General features: G+C 40.0%; 1 protein-coding gene across 1 annotated transcript in view; it reads left to right on the plus strand.

Annotated features, from left to right (window-relative positions):
• Positions 1–458: 458 nt before the first annotated feature.
• The window catches only part of LOC105918958 (dehydrogenase/reductase SDR family member 13), a 47,885-nt gene continuing 24,474 nt past the window's right edge, over positions 459–23,869 (plus strand). Inside the window, exons 1-2 of the mRNA XM_036133288.1 lie at positions 459–649; positions 11,002–11,120. Of these exons, the coding sequence (XP_035989181.1) occupies positions 532–649; positions 11,002–11,120 (237 nt within the window). The 5' untranslated portion in view covers positions 459–531. The remainder of the gene's footprint in view (positions 650–11,001; positions 11,121–23,869) is intronic.

The following is a 23,869-nucleotide window of genomic DNA, read 5'->3' on the forward strand; positions in this document are numbered from 1 at the left end:
CTGAAAAACCTAAAGAAGCCGATCCAGATTGCTTCCATACTTACAGAGAGGACGAAAGAATAAAAAAAAATATTAAAAAAAACATTAGGGGTTTTCCATCAGTTTGAAATTGTTTACCATATTATACAGTTCTGCATCTTGTTCTTTGTCTATAAATTTCAGAGATAAGAAGAGGTGGCAGAGTTCCTCATAAAAAGTGGGGAAAGATGGTTTGACTTTATGAAAACGATGTTTGTGAATGAAAAACTTACCCATGATAATTATTACATTTTGTAATCTTTCAAATATCTTTTCTTTTCTCAGAGTTCCAAAAATAATGTCTTTCATGGATTTTTTTTTTTTTTTTTTGTAAGAAGTGAGGGGAGAAAATGAGGGAAGAACGTAATTAGTTTTATTTGAGTTGGCCACTAGATGGCAGTGATTTACCCAACATTCATATCACCGGGTTGGAATGTGTAGAAAAGAAGAAGGGACTAGACTCAGTGGACTGGACCCCTACTCCACAGAGGACTGCACTGCCTGGCCGGTACGATGCTGTGTTTCTATCTGGCAGCTGTTTGGCTCTACCTCCTGCTTTTCTACGGGCTGTTCAGAGGAGCCAGATGTTTGAGTTCCGTTAACTCAAAGGGGAAGACTGTTATTATAACAGGTAAACAGAGTCTGGGAGGTTTCCATACTACTTCTTAAAATGGAACAAAACAAGAAACACCCATGTTGAGCTTGGCAGTCCATCACTGCGGTCAAACCAGCCGACGTTCGCGCTGTTGTAAAGATTATGTTCGCGCATATATGGTGCATTACGGTAACAAAGCAGTGGTGGTGGCTGTGGAAAATAAGAGAAAAAGAAAAAGAGAACCATGATCCTCGGTGTAACGAAGACCCGGCTCGTTACTGTGAAGTAGAAGCAAGGCTGTGCAGAGACCGTTGGAGGGGCAGGTGCTCAAAGTTAAAAGAGGGCACATGGGGCACGGATTTAAAACATGATACAGAAACATACCTTACAACCGGCTGAAATGTAACAACCCATACTATAAAGAATGTAACACGGAATCAAGGGCGTAGGTTTGATTTGAACTTTGATTTTAACTTTAACCCTATCCTTCATTGGTCCTACGCAGTATGCATGCTTCTATTTCTTTATGCTTGACTTGAGCGTCATGACGCGTTTCTTCTGTCTAAAGAGAAAAGCAGTATTTCTTGCTACATTTATACAAATTTTATAAGCTCGACACAAAGCTTTTTGTTAATCTGGTAGCCTAGTGATTATAGCATTGAGCTTGGGTCCCGGAGGTTCTGAGTTCAACTCCCACAGACTACCACTCTGGGTCCCTGAGCAAGACACTTAATCCAGGCCCAGCACAGTGGCAGCCCACTGCTCCCCGAGGAGATGGGTAAAGATGCAGAGGTGAATTTCTCCATTGTGAGATCAATAAAGTTCTATTATTATTATAAATTATAAAGCAGCGCCCGATCTGATGAATGTTGAATTGGGACTTTTTTCCCACTTTGAAAAAGTTTGCATTTGAACTTACCAGCCACAGAGACAGATGGTAAAAACATGTCAACTAAACCAAATATTTTCAAAATATGTCTGTTGTCTAGATATATCCTCTATTTTCTTTTGAAGATATGGAAATGTGGAGAGATAAACCCCACCCTTATTTTTTTAATCTAAGATACTCTGTCTGCATCATAAAACAGCAAAATTATACATTCAAAAGACTGCAAATAAATTTCTTGTATTCACTCTGCACTGGAAGTAGAAGTGTCACTGACACTGACAGCATTTCAAATAATAAATTCAAACTTCAACAAATGTACAACTGGGCTGTGTAGTCCATTTCATGTAATTTATCTTAACATTCCAAACACATTTCTATATTAAATTAATTTTACGACCATATCAACACATTAAATCATTTTTACTTTTTTGGTGTACCAAAAACCCTCGTAATGAAGTAATATATTTTGGGCTAAGTCCCTGATGATAAGAATGTCTAGCTCTGCCTCTGGTTTGTATTAATGTACTAATGGACAGTGTGGAAAGCTTTTTACAATAAAAAGCAATGTAAATAGTGTTCCTCGGTTGTATTTGTCGTAATTCTAATTCTAGAAGTAGAAATAGTCAAATAAATAGCACTATCATTTTGTGTAATCCTAATTATGCTATTATAAATAAGCAAAAGTCTAAACAAAATATAGCAGTTGTTTAGGCAGCATATAGTGTTGTGTTGTATATCATGTAAAATAAATATCACCTGCTATTTATACCTGAACTGCATCAGAGGGTCAACAAAAAAACTAAGCAATAATGGCAACGAAATATTGGTAAAAGGGAAACCCTCGCCTTTTCTTTTTCAGGCAGCTGTGGCAAAGAATCTACAGTCTTTGCTTTTCCATCTTTCCAGCCGGCTTCAGAACTCCTGCCTGGCACAGAATATTTAGTTTTATAAAAGAGATTAGGTTTCTGTTGATAAATGTGTTATACTTCAGAATTAGATGCTATTTTGAGATGCTAATGTTGGTTACTTACATTTCTCAAGTTCCATAAATCAAAACTCTCTCGCCTGCTTCTTTACAGAACTGCACTGAGCAGCTTTCACCTATTTTACTGCAGGTAATGTTTAGTTTCTTAACTGGGACTAGTTAAGTATTGATTGTGGTAACCGCAGTATCCCTGTATCCCCGGATGAATCAAAACTGAAATCTCCGCTCCAAGCAAGTAAGCATGCACAGGACGCACTAGAAAACAGCCAATCAGAAAGAGGGAAGGCGGGATTTAAAGCAGTATAACCAATGACAGTGGAGTTAAACAGTGTGCTGCAGATTTAAAGGGGCAGGACAGACCGGGCAGCGCGAGGCAGCGGAGCTGGGAGCTGCGAGAGGAAAAGTAGGACAGAGTGAGGGGACCTTATGTGGATCATGTAACCAGCCACGGTAGATCTAAATTATTATTATTTTGGACATGCACACACACCAACAAACACGCACACATAAAAAAAATCCCTGACAAAAGGGTACTTTGGGCACCAAGCGGCAAAGGGGCAGGTGCAGCCCCTTTACGAGATAAACTTTTATCTGATTTTAAGAATTTATTTCTCCAAAATCTTAAAAGGAGACATACCAAGTTTAAGTTCCTTATAATGCCCATTTTGGATGTGTTTGTATCATTTTTAGATATTTATTTTTCCAAAATCATAAGAGGTGACAACAAACTCTCTTCATATTGTTAAAGGGTCACTTCTACTAGAAGTAGAATAAATATTTCATAATTTTACTGCATATTTTTGGAGAAATATCAGGTTAAAGTTCCTAATAATGCCCATCCAACATATTAATTTGTCTAATTTTCAGTGAGTATAAGTGATCCTTTAACATAATAGGAAGCGACTTTGTTGTCACCTTTTAGGTGTTTGGAGAAATAAATTACTGACAATGAGACAAACATCCAGAATGGCCAATATAATTCAATTCAATTCAATTCAATTTTATTTATATAGCGCCAAATCATGAAACATGTAATCTCAAGGCACTTTACAAAATCAAGTTCAATCATATTATACAGATTTGGTCAGATTATACAGATTGGTCAAATATTTCCTTATTTATTTCCTATATAAGGAAACCAGTTGATTGCATCAAAGTCCCGACAAGCAGCATTCACTCCTGGGGAACCGTAGAGCCACAGGGAGAGTCGTCTGCATTGTACATGGCTTTGCTGCAATCCCTCATACTGAGCAAGCATGAAGCGACAGTGGGAAGAAAAACTCCCCATTAACGGGAAGGAAAACCTCCGGCAGAACCGGGCTCAGTATGAACGGTCATCTGCCTCGACCGACTGGGGTTACAGAAGACAGAGCAGAGACACAACAAGAGAGACAAAAAAGCACAGAAGCACACATTGATCTAGTAATCCGTTCTACATTAGATGGTAGTAGCGGGTGAGCCGTCTTCTTTGGATGATGTCACAGTTAACAGAACGCCAGACCAGGTGTACCTACTATGAAGAAAAAGAGAGAGAGCAAAAAGTTAAAAGCTGAAATGACGACAGTCATTTCAATGTAATACAATGCAAAACTGGAGAACAGTAGACTGAAGAACAGTAGAAATCAGTAGAGTGAGAAAATTAGACCCTGATGTCCTCCAGCAGCCTAGGCCTATCACAGCACAACTATAGAGATAGCTCAGGGTAACATGAGCCACTTTAACTATAAGCTTTGTCAAAAAGGAAAGTTTTAAGATTAGTCTTAAAAATAGATAGGGTGTCTGCCTCACTGACCAAAACTGGGAGTTGGTTCCACAGGAGAGGAGCCTGATAGCTAAAGGATCTGCCTCCCATTCTACTTTTAGAGACTCTAGGAACCACCAGCAGACCTGCAGTCTGAGAGCGAAGTGCTCTGTTAGGAACATACGGGGTAATCAGAGCTCTGATATATGATGGAGCTTGATTATTAAGGGCTTTATACGTTAAAAGGAGAATTTTAAATTCTTTTCTTGATTTAACAGGAAGCCAATGAAGGGAAGCTAAAATTGGAGAAATATGATCCCTCTTGTTGATTTTAATCAGAACTCTTGCCGCAGCATTTTGGATCAGCTGAAGACTTCGAACTGCATTTTGTGGACTTCCTGATGGTAAATAATTACAATAGTTGAGCCTTGAAGTAACAAATGCATGGACTAGTTTTTCAGCATCACCCCTGGACAGAATGTTTCTAATTTTGCCGATATTCCTGAGGTGAAAAAAGGAAACTCTGGAAACCTGTTTAATATGGGATTTAAATGACATGTCTTGGTCGAAAACAACACCAAGATTTTTAACTTTATTAAGTGATTGATTAAGAACTTTATTTTTTGAAGACTCTGGCCCAAAGATTACAACTTCTGTCTTGTCAGAATTTAAATGCAGGAAATTTAAAGTCATCCAGCTTCTGATGTCATCAAGACATGACTGCAGTCGAAGTAACTGATTGGATTCATCAGGATTTATCGATAAATATAGCTGAGTGTCATCAGGATAACAGTGGAAATTAATCCCATGCTGTCTGATAATTTTGCCAATCGGAAGCATATATATAGTAAATAGAATTGGTCCAAGGACTGAACCCTGTGGTACTCCACAGTTTGAAGAAGATTTATTATTAACATGAGCAAACTGGAATCTGTCCGACAGATAAGATTTAAACCAGCCTAATGCTTTTCCCTTAATCCCTACAGTATGCTCTAGTCTTTGTAGGAGAATATTGTGATCAACTGTATCAAATGCAGCACTGAGATCTAACAGGACAAGTATAGACACAAGTCCATTATCTGAGGCCATGAGAATATCATTGGTGACCTTCACCAGAGCTGTTTCAGTGCTATGATGAGCTCTAAATCCTGACTGAAACTCCTCAAGTAGGTCATTACTTTGTAAATGTTCACATAGTTGATTAGCAACTACTTTCTCAAGAATTTTAGATAAGAAAAGAAGATTAGATATAGGTCTGTAATTTACTAACTCATCTTGATCAAGAGATGGTTTTTTAAGTAAAGGTTTAATAACAGCTACTTTAAAAGCCTGTGGTACATATCCATTTACCAAGGATAGATAATCATGTCTAAAATAGGACCACTGATCGGAGGGAATACCTCCTTAAACAACTTGGTTGGGATTGGGTCTAACATACAGGTAGAAGGTTTAGATGAAGCTAAAATTTTAGATAGCTCAGAAAGCTCTACTGCTTTTAAACAGTTCAGACACTGCGCAGGTTCTAAGGATTCCTCCAATGCTGCCTCACTTACTGAGGACGAGGTAATCATGTTTGGGAGGATGCCAATTATTTTATTTTTAATGGAATCAATTTTATTTATGAAGAATCCCATAAAATCATTACTGCTAAGAGCTAAGGGAATGGATGGATCAACAGAGCTGTGGCTCTGGGTAAGTTTGGCAACTGTACTGAAGAGAAATCTAGGATTATTCTTATTCTCCTCAATTAATGATGAAAAATATGCTGCTCTAACTCTGCGAAGGGTCTTGTTATACAATAATAGACTGTCCCTCCAGATTAGGTAGGATTCCTCTTGGTGTGTAGAGCGCCATTTTCTCTCCAATTTCCTAACATTGTGCTTCAAGGAACGCAGCTCTGAATTAAACCAAGGAGCCAGCTTCCTGTAAATAATCACTTTCTTTTTCAAGGGAGCTACATTGTCTAATGCAGAACGCAATGACGAAGTCATACCGTTTACAAAGACATCTATTTGTGAATTGGAAGAAACAACATTGCTGCCATCTACAGGGCATTTCTGCAATACGGAGGATATTAAAAAGGGGACAGACTCTTTAAGTTTTGATAGCATATAAGGAAAGAAGTTAGCAAATTCATTACAGGCCCTGGTGGAGTGGAGCTCAGATGCCACGGACACAGGAGGGTTTGTTAACCTGTTGACTGTGGCAAATAAAGCACGAGTATTATTAATGTTTTTGTTGATGATCTCAGAGAAGAAAGATTTCCTTGCATTTTTCAGTTGTAAGTTATATCTATAAAGACTCTCTTTATAGTTATCATAGTGAACCTGGAGACTAGTTTTTCTCCACCTGCGTTCAGCTTTTCCACATTCCCTTTTTTCACTTCTAACTGCTGAAGAATTTCTCCAAGGAGATTTTTTCTTCCCGAAAACAACCTTCACTTTAACTGGAGCAATGCAGTCAATGATGTCTGAGACTTTAAACTGCTTAACATAATATGAAGAGAGTTTGTTGTCACATTTTAGGATTTTGGAGAAATGAATTACTGAAAATGAGACAAACATGTTTGATGACCATTATAACTTTGACTCTTTTTTTTCAAAAAGCAGTGAAATTATGACATATTTATTGTGGTTATAGTATGTATCTGGAAGTAATAGATTTTTTTCATAAATATAAATTTTCTGGAGGTTATGATTAATTTTCCCCCTCTTATTTTCTATCTTTTTTGCCTGCATATCCACTCCTGCTGTTTAGTTACCGTAATGCACCATGTATGCGCAACGCTGACCTTTACAACAGAGCGAATGTAGGCTCGCTTGACCGTGCATCTTGATTGAAATGATCCAAAATTTATCCAAATCCTAACAGGCCCTCTCGTAGAGTCATCAGATCTGGGTGTTGAAATGTCACATAAATTCAAAGTTTAATTTGTAGCTAAACTAACATATTAGGCAAATCAGACTCCTAAAGCTGTGGAGAAAAATAGTCATGAAAAAAATAAAATAAATTTAAAGTGTACGTTTGTGCAATGTTCTGACCGAAGAAGCATTTCCAGATTATTACAGGAATAGCACTGTTGCCTTGCAGCAAGAAGGTTCTGGGTTCAAATCCAACCCTGGGTCTTTCTGCATGGAGTTTGAATGTTCTCCCTGTGCATGCTCTCCGGGTACTCTGGCTTCCTCCCACAGTCCAAAAACATGACTGTTAGCTTAACTGGCTTCTCTAAATTGTCCTTAGGTGTGAGTGTGTACGTGAATGGTTGTTTGTCTCTGTGTTGCCTTGCGATAGACTGGCGACCTGTCCAGAGTGTACCCCACCTCTCCCCCAATGAACGCTGGAGATAGGCACCAGCAACCCCCGCGACCCCATGAGGGAATAAGCGGGTCAGAAAATGGATGGATGGATATAACCGTGCACATCATACCAACCAATCTGTCCAGATCATGGACCCCGTGGGCTAACAACGCATACTACTACAAGGGTTGGACAATGAAACTGAAACACCTGGTTTTAGACCACAATAATTTATCAGTATGGTGTAGGCCAATCCTTTTGCGGCCAATACAGCGTCAATTCGTCTTGGCAATGTCATATACAAGTCCTGGACAGTAGTCAGAGGGATTTTAAGCCATTCTTTTTGCAGGATAGTGGCCAGGTCACGACGTGATGCTGTTGGAGGAAAATGTTTCCTGACTCGCTCCTCTGAAACACCCCAAAGTGGCTCAATAATATTTAGATCTGGTGACTGTGCAGGCCATGGGAGATGTTCAACTTCACTTTCATGTTCATCAAACCAATCTTTCACCAGTCTTGCTGTGTGTATTGGTGCATTGTCATCCTGATACACGGCACCTCCTTCAAGATACAATGTTTGAACCATTGGATGTACATGGTCCTCCAGAATGGTTCGGTAGTTCCTGGCAGTGACGTGCCCATCTAGCACAAGTATGGGGCCAAGGGAATGCCATGACATGGCAGCCCAAACCATCACTGATCAACCCCCATGCTTCACTCTGGGCATGCAACAGTCTGGGTGGTACGCTTCTTTGGGGCTTCTCCACACCGTAACTCTCCCAGATGTGGGGAAAACAGTAAAGGTGGACTCATCAGAGAACAATACATGTTTCAAATTGTCCACAGCCCAAGATTTGCGCTCCTTGCACCATTGAAACCGACGTTTGGCATTGGCACGAGTGACCAAAGGTTTGGCTATAGCAGCCCGGCCGTGTATATTGACCCTGTAGAGCTCCCGACGGACAGTTTTGGTGGAAACAGAAGAGTTGAGGTGCACATTTAATTCTGCCGTGATTTGGGGAGCCGTGGTTTTATGTTTTTTGGATACAATCCGGGTTAGCACCCGAACATCCCTTTCAGACAGCTTCCTCTTGCGTCCACAGTTAATCCTGTTGGATGTGGTTCATCCTTCTTGGTGGTATGCTGACATTACCCTGCATTCCGTGACTCTTGATATATCACAAAAACTTGCTGTCTTGGTCACAGATGTGCCAGCAAGACGTGCACCAACAATTTGTCCTCTTTTGAACTCTGGTATGTCATCCATAATGTTGTGTGCATTGCAATATTTTGAGCAAAACTGTGCTCTTACCCTGCTAATTGGACCTTGACACTCTGCTCTTATTGGTTCAGTGTGCAATTAATGAAGATTGGCCACCAGGCTGGTCCAATTTAGCCATGAAACCTCCCACACTAAAATGAGAGGTGTTTCAGTTTCATTGTCCAACCCCTGTACATTGCAGGATGAAAAGGGGCATGGCTACAACTGTGGCAGCCTTCACTGGTGAGAGATTACCCTTGGAGAGTTCTCCAGGCCTGAGCTCTGTCTTGCCTTGTGCTTGCCATCCAAATACATTTAGCGCTTTAAATACCAGCAAACATGTTGAACTCAACCCTGAGCATTTTAGTATCTGTGTCAGAATCTACTGATCAACATGTTTCTCACATTAGACGGACACTGGAGGATTACACAATGCCTCCATATGTTCACTCAGACTGGACAGCTTCTGCTTTCTTTGCTTTGTATAATGTCACGCTCATTCCTCACTTGTGTATTACCCTTTACAGTTCAGTGGCTAAGAGTTTGTTAATACACCCCGAGGTAGATCAAGGGTCTAATATTGACGGGATAGTTTCCATTCCCATTCTCTGTTAGAAAGTTTTCATTTTTGCCTTAGGTGTGCAGATTATAGAAAGAGAGGATGTTCTGAAAGGTTAGCAGTCTGATCAAGTGATGCTGGCTCTTTATACTTTAGCAGCAGGCTTTTTTTAGCCCAGCTCAGGTTGTGTCAGGTAGACTCCATTTGGTCCATTTTTTTTTTTTAGCCTTGTCTGCATTGAGAAAGATGTTGATTATTTCACTGTAGTCCTGACTCATCTCCACTCCACATGTGCAACTCTGAGTTTTAGTGCTGATGGAAAGCAGAGCAGAGTTGATGGAAGGATGGATGGATGTAAATATAGGGCAGGGCGGAAGAAAACCAGGTGGAGACGCAGGTGGAGGTTCACCTTCCAACTAGACAACAACCCTGAACACACAGGCAGAACTTCAGATGGCAAAATGGTTCAGATAGTTTATTTTTGTTTGTACCAAATCCCAAGTAAATGCACTATTAAATCCTGTTCTGACGGGATTCTTGTTACAGAGGTGCCACAGATTTGTAGTAATTGTAGAAATTGTCTGTATTGTTAATCCTGTACAGATCAGCCATGTTAGTAATTTATAAAGTAAAAATTCCTCCACAAATTATATACTATATTTCACTGAACTCCGAGGTCCTATCATAATACTAATCCAATGGTAATGGGCATCTCTGTGATTTGGACAGAAATGGGTGAGATCCGATACGTGCTTAGGCAGTTTAGATTTCCTGGACTAATTATCATTTGCTTTTGGTGAAAAATGGAGGCTGGATTCGAGTGTTTAGAAAACCTTTTTGAGTCCCGGGCCATCAACAACCTATCGGTCCCTAATCTAACGTGCGGCATCAAAAAGAAAATGCTGAAGAGAAGGAGCAATATCAGATGCAAATGGTGCACCATGCTTGGCACTGTGCAGTATGAAACAATTTCTTCTGTTTGTAGCTTCCTGTTATACAGCTGGCTGGCGCTGGCAGTACACAGCACCAAGCTGGGGCCATAGCCTGCAAAGTAGTATTAACATCAACTTACTTGTTCTCTGGTTCACAATACGCAGCAAGTTAACATCATATCCAGGAGATGTCCATAAAGTTGAGCAAAATCTCAGGCTTCAATCCCGCACAAGTGCGCCACATTCAAAGCAGGCATAGGAGGGTCATTTATTTATTACATGGGGTCCCCAGGTAATGTGTATCTCCTGTGAATATGGCTTTATTATAAGTTTGTAGTTGCAAAGTAACAGTGTTTAAAAAACTGCAACAGGTGTTAATATTAATTTCAAATACAACACACATAAGTGTTTCTCCTAATGCAGGCTTTACATTTCTGACACAGCCAGCATGGCAGCTTGTCATGAAGTGTTTGAGACATGTTGCTGATGCAGGGGTTCTCAACACTGTGCTACCTACTGTTAAAAAGCAGTATTTTAAATGTTAAAACGTTTTTGTTTTTAACAGTTATTGTTTGGTGAAAAATGTATAATTAAAAAGATGCTAAACATTGCATGCTATACTTTGTTGAGGCATCTTTTGAAGTTTAATTTAACCTAATTTATTCTGGTCCTTTTTGTTAGTGTTTGAGAGTTTGATGTATATCTAGATTTGTTTACTGTCTAGGAAGCAACACTGGCATTGGCAAAAGCACAGCCCTGGAACTGGCAAGGAGGGGAGCTAGAGTGATCCTGGCATGTCGCAACAAGGAGAAGGCTGAGGCTGCAGCTTTTGACATCCGCAAAGTAAGCTCTCAAAGGCCCAGTCAGCTCTACTCAAAGGGCTTTGGCATTTTCGCAATGAGTATACCACACTTAAAAAAGTCTTGGTCTTTCTCCTTAACAGAAAATTTCACACCAGATCCTTTGTTTGACAGAATGTAAGATATCCACTGCATTCAAACCTCAGAACTGAAAATCTCACTTTTGACAGGTGAAACAATACAGGCTATATGTTCATATATGAAACCTCAGCTTCGTCAAAAAGGGATTGAAATGATGGCATGGGGTGTTGTGCAACAATAAGTTTGGCTATGAATAATTATTAAAGGATCATAGCATAAGTTCCAGGAGTTTTGCAGACATCTGCAACCTCTGGTGACAATAGGTTATACTTAAAAAGAGTTGCAGGGGCGATTTGGTTGATGAGTGGTGGTGCTTAGGTTAGTGTCCTTCCGCGGGTGTCGTAAATCAAGGAGGAGCACCAAAATCTTGCTTGGTAGAGCGAGATGGCTGTTGTGGGTTTTTAGGGTTTATACAAAGAGCCCACACAAAAAAAAACAAGTCACTTTCAGACTTTTTCTGTAAGGTTTTAACTGAGGCCCAACACCAATACACACATTTTAACATAAAAAAGTCTGAATTCCAGTTGCTGACTCCTTTAATAACTCTAAAATAAAAAGAGCACAAACAGACATTTTTGCTGCACAAACCAGCACAAACGTAGCACAAACTTTTGACACCAATTTTGTTTGATTTGAAGAATGTGTGTGTGTGTGTGTGTGGGGGGGGGGCTGTTTGATCTTTGGTGACCACTGGAAACTTGTGAATATCTTAAACAACAGCAGCACAGAAGACAATTTTTGCTGCACAAACATGGCACTAACGTTTGACACCAATTTTGTTAGATTTGAAGAAGCTGGGGGGGGGGGGGGCAACTTCAGTGAACTTTTAATAAACACCAAAGTCAATAAACAAAATTAGTTATTTTATTCATAATTAAGTCAGGGCACCACCTGATTAAATAACAGCCAAACAGCTTTCAGTCTCTGACAGTTATTGTTTCACGAATACCTGCCTGGTGAGAGGTGGTATTTGAGAACAATCTGCGCACTGGCATTCTCAAACAGCAAGCCCCGCAAACACATACATATTAAGTACAACCTATAATGTAACCTTTACCTTATTGATAGTTGAGAATCAGACTTCCATGTGGTAACAATACACTTTCTGGCCAGGGCGATTTCCAGAAACTGTTAAGAGGGTGTCAATTTTCAGAAGGTTCTCTAACAACCAAAGTTCTGGATCCTTGTCACAAAAGTCAGTCCAGAAATCTCTCATCCTCACACAGCCTGGTGTAGGAAAGAGTCCACCTCTGCGGCACATCGAAAGCATTTATCTGATAGATCTGGTTTAGCCTTGTGAACTTTCTCTGGGGTCGAATACAACCAATGAAGAAAATTATAGTAGACAAGCCTATACCGTGAATTGATTGTGGCAGATAAACTGTTCTGACATAACTGAACAGAGTTGATCTTCAGTTGTCATGCTTAAGTAAGATTCTCATCTTTCTGTAGCTGTATTCAGAGCTGGTAATAATTAAATGTATGTGGTCCACTTTTATACATCTACTTCTCCATTTCAGTGAGTTTGGGTAAACCTAAAAACTGTCCCTCAGAAATTATCATAGTTGAAGGTAACAAAAGAAAGTCTTGGATAACGTTGTTGTGCAATTATACATTGTTTAAAGTTATTTAATGTTTCATAAATAACTCTCTGCCTGTTAAGTATTGTCTGGTGATGATCAGCTCTTAAGCTGATATGAAGACAATGGTTGAAAGGGATGAATTCGAGCACTAGCGATCTTTTAAGAGCAAAACCTGCCTACACATAGAATAAAGGAGTGACAACTTCTTTTCAAGTTCAAGGATTTAATAACAGAAATAAAATGAACATCCAGAGAACATCACTATGTAATGCTGTTTATCTGAATTAACACAATATTTCAATTAACAAATCCTCTACTAGGCTAATGAAACTTAACTAAACTACTAAGCAAAATGAAGATAAAAAGAAGCTAAGCTAAGGAACTATTTATATGCAAAAACAAACAAAAGACAAAACAAAAGTGGTTGATCATAATCAGATTAATTCAGTGAATCCTTGTTCACTGAAGATCTGATTCCAAAAAGCATGGAATGGAGGTAAAAAAAACATTTGGTATGTGTTTCAAGCCATTCACAATGCAAAGCCCAGGTTAAACAAAACATTATTTGTTGAAATAACAGAATCGCTTGCCTTTGTTTATGCGATTCTACCTCCGGGCCCTAGGGGTCGCTGTAGCAAATCGGTGGCTAAGAAGTTACAACATAAAGTTATCAAAATTGCCTTTACCAACATTAATATTCGATAGTAATGCGGGGATAAGGCTCATAACACCATTGAGGGATTGCTGAGCAGAACGGTTACACTTTATGCTTTAAAACAAACTCCTTTTGAAATGTCCGAAACCGGATGTTAGCAAGGCTAATAGCAGTTTGGCTAACGCGAGCTATCGGTTGGCCCTTTTGTTCTAAACACCATGTGTCCAACGGTTTACAAAAGATTTTCCAATAAACCTTTTACTTCACCCTCAGCTCCCTGTCCAAACCTGTCCTTTGTCTCATGTCAGTTCTTTTCAGTTTGGCCATTGTTAATTCTGTAGTATTGGCCTAATCCTGCTTTGCTACTAAAGGCCCATTTTTACCCCGGTTTAAAATTTGACAATAAATGAGGAAACATTGATCAGAGGTAGAACAGTTTAAATCCATATTTAATTCATAGAAATTAAATATGGAGACAGAGTACATACCATTACAAGATGTTTTCCGCGCGGTGGATAGGTCTGTCTAACTTTAAAAAGACTGAACACATCTTTTTAAGGGTGAGACCATCCCATGTTTTTTAGGAGGAGGGGAAAATCTGTTTTGAACAAAGGAACTCTCTTTCTGACCCACCCCCTCAGCAATAAAACTCCATGTTTATCTTATGGTGGAGCAGGGAGGGTCAGACCCCACTCTGCTTTCCTCAGTAACCCCAACTAAGATATATTTTTAATTCTCAACAACCCCTCTGTTTTGATCTCTCATAGATCAAACCAATAACTAGGCTAAACTAAGTCTATGTCTTGAAACCCTTAAACAAAATGTAAATGATAAGATGTAATATTGTAACCCACTGTCCCCTCTGTTGGCAACTTATGAAATCAAATGAAGTTCAAATGTTCCCCTTAAATGTAAAATAACCCAAGTATAAGCTAAAAAGCTACTAAACCTATCTGAATCTCTAACCTACTAGAATTAAGAAAAGTAAGCACCTTTATCCGAGAGGTGCAAGGCTCAGATAAATGTGCAACTACCAGAAACTATTATATGATCTAAATATGACTTTAAGAGTCCTAACCTAAATTAACAAAATGTCTTCTTAGAAATAAAGATAACCCATGAAAGCACTACACTCAGATCAAACCACAGAATAAAAAGATTATCATGCAATGCAGAACCAAGAGTCTAACAATACTAATATTGAACACCTTATGAATATGGAACTTATAAGACATATGCAGTGGTTACAAAACTCTCATTTTCTTTTTTCTTTTTTACACAATGCATTCAATTGTGGTCATGATGTCTTGCATCTCGGAGATGTCTTCTTCTCGCCTTTAAAGAAGATGGGTTAAAGAGTCAGTGTTCCAACTGCGGTCTCCACAGAACTGTATGTTAATTTTTATTAAAAATAAAAAACGAAAACAAAATAAACTTCCAGCCGCCCCTCCGTGGGTGGCTCTGCGCGACAAATTGTTCCGGTGATCTTTCCTTGAACCCTCTGTTTGGCTGGTACACACGGCTCTGGAATCAGATGGGCCCCTGACCCTTTGGCCCACCACATCTGTCTGTTGATGACCTTAGCACGCATCCTTCGAGGTTGGGGGTTGGTGGACTCCCTTCACATTTCTCCTAATTTTATGTCTCCTGAAACTTACACGAAAACCGTTTAGATATCAAATGTTGTGTGCTACCTGTAATTCCGGAGGTTGACTTCGGTCCCGAAAAGCTCCTTTCAGTCATATGGAAACATATCCTGTAATGAAATTAACTGAACACTCCCACAAGAAACACACTTCACAGCTTTTTCACCCCATTTTCAATTTAGTCTGCGCACAGAATTTTAGCCAATTGTGTTTAGAATTCTCCCCATTAATCCTTACCACCTGTCCATTGTTCCATCTCCAGCCTATGGGAAACCTATTTTATAAATGTAATAGTTAATGAGACACTTTATCGCAAGTCCTCTTTCCTGACGCTGGGCCTCAGATTGTCCTGCAAAAGAATGCCTGCACAAAAAGTTTATACCTCCGGTGGGAATCGCCATGTCTGTGGAATCTAAAATTTGTTAATTTAGTTTGAAATCAAAGTACATTTTCCTGTAAGAATGTCAGAATGCTCTCTGGATTAAAGATTAAAGATTACCATTCATCACACCACTCCACACAAAACCTTTCAGCACGTCACCACACTTCACTTCTGTACCCTTTACTCCATACTCAGATGTCTATGCTGCGAAAAAGTTCCTATTTTTAATCTGAGAGGAAAAGCAAACCCCCATTTTGTTCACCTATCGTTTTATCCAGTTGTTACAAATCCTGATCCGGTTTACTACAACAGATATATGTGGCTTTGAAACCTTAACTAACCTACCTGACACACCAATGATTTTAAACTTAACTAAATATGCAATAAGTTACCCTCTGTTTATCTCTGTTTTATCCAGTTTTTTGTAGTTTCTGTAGTTTTTCTATTTAATTTAACATTCACTTTATTGTCCTGCTTAAACTGTTTAAGCCTTTTTCCAAGAACCCCCCTCATAGAATCTGTCTCTAGCATATGCGTGGTGTCTGACACTTTAAATCTAATGTATGGTTCCGGCCTGTTTTGGGAGTCAACTGAACAAACATTCAGAGCCATGGGTAAGGTCTTTTGTTTTTTTTTCCTTTTGTTTGAACAACCGCTATCTGATTTACAATGCAGTTACATACCTACGTGGGGTCCTGCACAAAAACCCTTCATTCAAATTACTTGTGCCAAGGGTTGATATAAAGTTTAAGATCTATATAACTTTACGATACAATGTTATCATATAAATGTTTGTCATATCCCTCTCCTTGGAACAAAATTAATTTTGTTACAAAACATTAACAAAGAATAGTATTATCCATCACAGGGAATCAATTAACTGCAAATAATTATCTGAGTTGAAGTATGAAAAACACTGCCCTATATCCTGGATTCAGATCAAAACTTAATGCAATTTCATAATCCCACAGATCTGCAAGAAGTCCTCCAAAAGTTGTGTAAGATCAGTGTACCCATTCAAATTATGACTGTAAACTAATCTACTCACAGCAAGTTGATGGTATGAGAATGCTGAATGTTCCAAGGTACTTACATACTGATAAAATATTGGGCTTTACCTGAATAAAACACCTGGTAACAGCAAATTCTGGTGAAAATCTGATATGTTGTAGCAGGCAACTATTATATTGTACAATAGAAAAATCTCAATACTTGTGAGCTAATAAGAAATAACCTAACTAATGTGTAACCTAAAAAGCGTGTCTCTGCAATGAATAGTAAACAAGACGTCTCACCCAGAACACCGCTGTGCCTGCAAGCGAGAGGCCCCCCATGTCATAGAAGCTGATAAGAACTCCCAGTCTGTAAACTTATGGCATGCAGCTGTGAGCATGCAGCATCACAGAACCCTAAATGTGAAAAATATCCCCACCCCAGTGGATTTTCTGCTAATAATTGTGATGGTAAAATACACCTTCTGCTGTCAATAATGAGCAATATGGTCCTGGACATAATAGAATTAAAACTCATGTTTAAAAGGAACATATCAGTTACATAGTAAAAAAATTTAAGAGACAGTAGTATATTTTTCAAAACCGCAAACCTGTACTGCTGGTATCGGCTCAATCGGCTGCCTTAAGAAGTTATTACCTGCACCAATCCATTTGCCTAGAAGCTCAAGAGTTGGAGACAGAAAAAATATGAGAAATCACATTCCATTAAATTTGGTCAGAAGTATATTGGTAGAAATAACAGTCTGAATTACCTTAAAAAAGTCTGTTATCAGTCTGTGGTCCTTGAGATGGACTCGGACTGACATTTTCAGCAGATCAGGCAGAAAAGAGATTGGAGTTTAGACGTCGCACTCACAGCTTCCAAGTGTGGAACTCCACATTTTGTCCCCCATGTGTTGCAGTGATTCGCTGTCGACGCACCTCAGTGACAAAGTTTTGGTCCACGACTCAGAAACTGGATGAGGCATGCAACTCCAGTGTATGCAGACAGTCATTTTCCCTTGACAGCTTAGGATCTGTGCTGTTCATAGGCAATGGCCATTGTCCCAGGGTGAGGAAACATTGTTCATGGGAGCGTTATCTCTTAGATGGGGCACTGACCTTCTGGAGGTGAGGTGATATTGGGACTTCATGCCAGGAATTAGTGATGTGAAACAGTCCCTGGCCCAGTGTCCAGCGTAAGCAACTGTCCCAGATGTGATGGGTGCCCCACGACACACATATCGGCTGTAAATGCTCAGTTTTATCCTTCCAACCCCAAATCGGCACCGATCTGCGTCTCATGTCATCCATGTCCATACTCCAGAACGAACAGACCTGTAACAAAATTAAGATAGAAAAAGAAAACAGGGGGGAAGGGAACTCCCCCACCTTAAATTAAAATAGAGACAGTTCTCGATGGAATCAGCTGCTTACTCTCACTCCTTCCTATGTTGTTTTCCAATAACTGTAATTTTACCAACTTTTAGTAATTAACAAACTCAAGCGTTGTGTATCACCCTTCTTTTGAGTCACAGGCAAATGGTGTATCAAATATTGTCACTTTTAGTAATTAACAAACTCAAGCGTTGTGTATCACCCTTCTTTTGAGTCACAGGCAAATGGTGTATCAAATATTGTCTCAGCGAGCGTATCAAGATTTAAATTCATTAGCTGAGATATTGAAGAGGACACGTTTTTTTTAACACTATTACTCTAAATAATTCCCCTAAATTGGACTGATTTATTTAGGATCCACACCTGTGTGTTTGATCCATCCTACCGATTATGTTTAGATTCTGTAAATCCCAGTCAAACTTAGGAAGCTCAGCTAAAGTAGATAAAAGAAAGTGCTTGTTATGGGAGTTTTGGGTGGAATATTAAGCAATAGTAACTGAGTTCCCATCTTTACTAAATGACGAGACGGTGGTATAACGTTCCAGCAATTTTATTGAGAAACAGAGCAGAGATTCACATAGATGGAAAGTAATCGCACCCCACGGTTCCGCTGCAGTCTCTGTCTGCCCTGTCTCTGTCTGTGTCGCTTTTCGGGCTTCCCCTAATACTGCACCGTGGCCTTCCCATTAGACAAAACAAAGACAGTCTATCGTAAACAATCAGTATCCCTCAGCAGCTGCAGCATTTGGCCTTGCAATCACAAAACATTGGATCTTATACACAGACATCAGGTCTCCAGGCCTCCTCTGTCCGAGTGGTGTGAGGCCATAGTGACTTCAGAATAATAATTCTTATAACAGTGCTGTATAACTGCATGCGGAGGTTAAACAGTGTTCTTTCAAGGAAGAAATTAGAAAAAACACTAACGTTACGTTGTAAAATGGCTCCAAAACCAGTTTTGTACCTTTGTGTAGAATATTTTAAATGCTGCCAGCTACGATGTTGAAAGGGTCATTCACCAAAAAGAGCACATTACCAAATGAACAAATATAAAAAATTCCTCGGCCTCTAAATTACTGTGTGATAAGGGCATCTGCATTTCGTGGGACTATGAAAATGTGATTACATACAATGAATACTGTGGGGACCGTCCTACGATGATCCCGTAATATTTTCTGTATCTACTAGTTTCTGCCGTTCTGCAATATCAGTATCTATAATAAAACAATGCAAACCATTAACATTAGTCATAAATTCCTCAAGTCTAGGTGCTTCATTTGAGGATAACTTCAAAACTGACTCATGACTAAATGCAGGGTTAACAAAATCGGTCAAATCAACCGCAATATCAGTTTGCACACACTATTAAGGTACAGTTTAACCCAACTTTTAACTCTGTTTAGTTCTGCTTACTGTGGTTTTCCCAGGCCTGCAAATGAGCAAAAGCTGATAGGATTTACTACTCTCTATTAAACAGCTGGATTGAAGTCTGACGGATTATATTTATTTACTTATCTATTATAACTAGGGCTATCAAACAATGAAAACCTTTTAATCACTATTTAATCGCAAATTGTATTTCATGTCTGAAAGTATATACATTCATTAGGCATTTTAAAACGCTATTTTGCAATAGATATGCTAGTTAAAATTACACTCTAACAGAAGGCATTTTCCCTTTTTTGTGTTTTCCCAATTTATAATGCCTCAAACAGATGTTTAATGTTCTGCCAAATTTTCAACAACTTTCCCAAACTTCTAACCACTTACTAACTTTTAGGCTACAGTTTAAAATAAAAATGTTCTCCAAAACTCACCAAGACGCAGCTGTTCATGGTCTCCAATGCAACTCACCCAAACAGCTTGCAGCCAATACCTCAATTCGCTTGTCTGCATTGAAACTTGTCCTGCACTTAAACAAACATCATTAATGCATCAACGTTTTTTTCCAATGATTTCCAAATTCCCCTTTAGTCTTTATTTTCACCCATATTTTTACTTATCACTTTTTACTTAACAAAATTAAATTTGCCCCCCAGTCACTGCTCTTATCTTGAGGCCCACGCACGTGGAGAAATTCACACCCTCATGAAGACACACACACACCCAGAAATACACACGCATACGCTCACACTATGCAGAGCTGAAGGGCCCAACCAATCTCTCCTTCTCTCAAACCATGGATCCCACATTACTGAGACAAAATTGTTAGACAAGACATAAACGTACTTTTAAGACAGACAGCTGGCGCAGACACAGAAGGACTACTCTTAGACCTTTCCATGATGTCGACGGAACCTTCCTTTTTCTTTAAAATCACCTCGGTCTGACCGTCGTGTTAAGAACCCAGTTCTGTCGCTAGAGAACAATTTAAATATTCTCCTGGGGCCCCTTTTTAATCTCTTATCTTCTATAACAGCTCACTCTTAAGGTATTGCTGCTCTTAGCTTCAACTTAAAGATGTTACGTATCTCGGCCGTTCCTATCGCTACGTTTCTGTGGAGAGTCTCCTTTCTCCGAGGTAACGTTCCACCACAGTCTTAAAATTCACCAGACTCGTCAGTCATGGGGGGGGGGAGCGACCAACTTCCGAGACTATTTTCTATTCTTTAGATCTTTAACCTTTTATTGTCTTTTTATTTTATTTTTCGACAGCCTCACCACTTGGCTTCTTGGCTTTCATCTCTTTTATCGTTTCTACCGTATTTTACGTTTTTTGACGTGGACATACACATAAATCCCATTCAATCATTTCTCGGTTTCAACATAAATTCCATTCAAACCTAGTTGTACTATTCAGCCTCTGATATTTTGAGAAGAAAGCTTCTCATTTACAGCAACACTTGATTTAGCCTACATCTAATCTTTAGCCAATAGGAGAATCAAAATCTCCTTACTTTTTTTGGGTCGACCCTGTTTTGCTGTAAGTGATTACTTCTTCGTGCCCAAATTCAAAAGGTTCCTCCACTTTAACGTCAAACCCGGGTCACGGCTAACCATATTGTTAATTCTGTAGTATTGGCCCAATCCTGCTTTGCTACTAAAGGCCCATTTTTACCCCGGTTTAAAATTTGACAATAAATGAGGAAACATTGATCAGAGGTAGAACAGTTTAAATCCATATTTAATTCATAGAAATTAAATATGGAGACAGAGTACATACCATTACAAGATGTTTTCCGCGCGGTGGATAGGTCTGTCTAACTTTAAAAAGACTGAACACATCTTTTTAAGGGTGAGACCATCCCATGTTTTTTAGGAGGAGGGGAAAATCTGTTTTGAACAAAGGAACTCTCTTTCTGACCCACCCTCTCAGCAATAAAACTCCATGTTTATCTTACGGTGGAGCAGGGAGGGACGGACCCCACTCTGCTTTCCTCAGTAACCCCAACTAAGATATATTTTTAATTCTCAACACCATTCACGGAAGGGGCGTTGAAGGAGGGAAGTTGCTGGCTGGTTGTTGGCGGGCTAGCGTTAGCTCTTCAACAGCATGTGGGCTAACCACAGCGTGTGGAGGAAATGGAGGCCTGTAGGTGTCCAGGCAGCCTCTCACCACGGTTGCAGTCACGATTTAAGCAGATTTCTCCTCTGCATGGGGAAGTGGCTCCTGTGCCGGCGTTTCAGTTCTGCGTTGCCTGGAACCATCTCCGTCAGGGGTCCGCTGAGAAAGCAAAACAAAGCTGGCATAGATGGATTCCTTCACTTCAGCATCTGTTTTAAGCAGAAGTGAGAGACTTATCTTTGAATCGGCTGGCAGTTTCTCCCTATGCCAGGGAGGAGCTTCAGAAAGGCTCATTCTCACTCAGCTCGTGGACTGTGACTTTTTATCTGTAGGGAGTGGTCACAACTGACCTCCTGCTGAGAGAGAGAGAGAGAGAGAGAGAGAGAGAGAAAGAGAGAGAGAGAGACCATGAACTCCCTTTATTGGTCCAATGTTTCATTACAATATAAACTCACGAGTAAATAATATACATAGACTCATACACCAACATTCTTACAGTCTAAAACCCAAAAAAATATATAAAATAAACCCTCAAAAATTGAGAGTAAGCAATTCATCATTTACACAACATAAAATATCTCTACCTCCCCATATACAAATAAACTCTTTCAAGTCTGACACCATCTTATAATAGGCAAACTCTGTCCTAAGACGTGCAGCCACCAGTCCTCTGAACATCAGGTCAACATCTACAGAACCTGTCTCCTTCATTTTATTTCTCCTGCTGAGCCAAATGCTCATCTTTGCCTGACCAAACAAAAAATTAACCAGACAAATATTACTCTGTTGTGCTACTGAGTATTTGGGACCAAAAATAAACAGTTCATTATTAAACTTGAGTCCTAATCCTCCCACCCACTGCTTTAACAATGAGAAGAGAGGAACCAGTCTGGGACATCCAAGCCAGAGATGCTGTAGTGTTTCCTCAGCCTGACAAAAACCACAGTGACTCCCTGATCTGGGATCAATACGTGCCACATGTCTGTTCGTGGCCACGGCCCCGTGCACCACTCTCCACTGGAGAGAGCTTTGTACAGGGACCTCCAGCTGCCCCTGGGAGATGAACCTGGTGCCAACACATCAACCCACCTCGACTCTCTGACCCCGGCCAACATCGCTCTGTTCAGGACCTTCACAGACACAGCATACAAACTCTTTTTTGATGCTTCAGAGAAGTTCCCCAACTCAGGTGTTCTGAAGGACAACAGAAGACCGTCTGCTTCCTCCTGCTCCTCTACTGTGCACAAATGGACAGCTCAGGAAATCCTTCTGTATGGTCTTCTGTTTCTAATGCTCTCCTGAAAGAACCAGGAAGTCCGTTCACCACCTCCTCCACCAGTTTATCCATGAGGCGTAAAGATTTACTTCCAGTGTCTTGACAGAGTCTAGCAGCACTCTTCCACTGACCCGCTGACCTCAGTCCTGCCAGCTTCGTCAGCCCAGCCGCTGTAAGGATCCTCTGAATACTGTCAGAGCCCAGAATCCTGCTCTGGATGACCGGGTTATGAAATAAAGGTTCTTCCTCCACCGACCCATATAATTGAGAGAAATCTCTCTTACTTTTTAAAACTGTTCTCCATTCATGTAGAACCGACTGGTAAAAACTGGAGGTCCGTGTTACATCCATACTGTCCAGCTCCAAGAGAAACAGGTGCTTATCATAACCCAGGTTCTTCACTCTACGCAGCAGCAAGGATGCTGTTTCAGTCCAGGGCTGCTGCGTTCTGTAGAGAAAGTGCTGTGCCGTCTGTAGCCGAAACGTAGTTATGCGACTCCTTAGGTCAATCAATCCCTGACCCCCTTCTGACACAGGTAGAAACAGCGCTGCCAGTTTAATCCAGTGATATCCATTCCAAAATAAATCCACCAGTCTCTTCTGTATTTCTTTAATGACTTTGTCTGGAGGAACTAAAACCGTGGCACGGTGCCAGAGCATAGATGCAGCCAGACTGTTGGCGACCAAAGTCCTCCCCCTGTAGGACAACTGGGGCAGGACCCATTTCCATCTAGACAATCGGGCACTTATTTTTTCAACTAAACCCTCCCAGTTTTTTGACTGAAAATTTTCATTTCCCAGAAACACACCTAAGACCTTCATTCCCTTTGTTTCCCACTGCAGCTCGGCTGGTAAGGTTGGCTGCTCTTTATTGTTCCACCTTCCAAGTAAAAATCCTTCACATTTTGACCAGTTAACTTTAGCAGAAGAAGCTTGTTCATATAATTTTAATTCTTGTTCCAGAATCCTAATATCATTTTGACATGTTATAAAAACTGTGATGTCATCAGCATATGCTGACAACCTGACTAAATTGTTTGTATTGTCCACCAAGTTTAACCCTGAGAGACTCCGCCTGATTTTATGCAAAAGAGGCTCAATAGCTAAAGCGTATAACATCCCAGATAGGGGACATCCCTGCCTGATTCCTCTCTGAACAGATACTGGTCTGCTAAGTCCCCCTCCTACCTTTAACATTACAGTGGCTCCTGAAT

The sequence above is a fragment of the Fundulus heteroclitus genome, unplaced genomic scaffold, assembly GCF_011125445.2.
Source record: "Fundulus heteroclitus isolate FHET01 unplaced genomic scaffold, MU-UCD_Fhet_4.1 scaffold_60, whole genome shotgun sequence".
Taxonomy (NCBI): Eukaryota; Metazoa; Chordata; class Actinopteri; order Cyprinodontiformes; family Fundulidae; genus Fundulus; species Fundulus heteroclitus.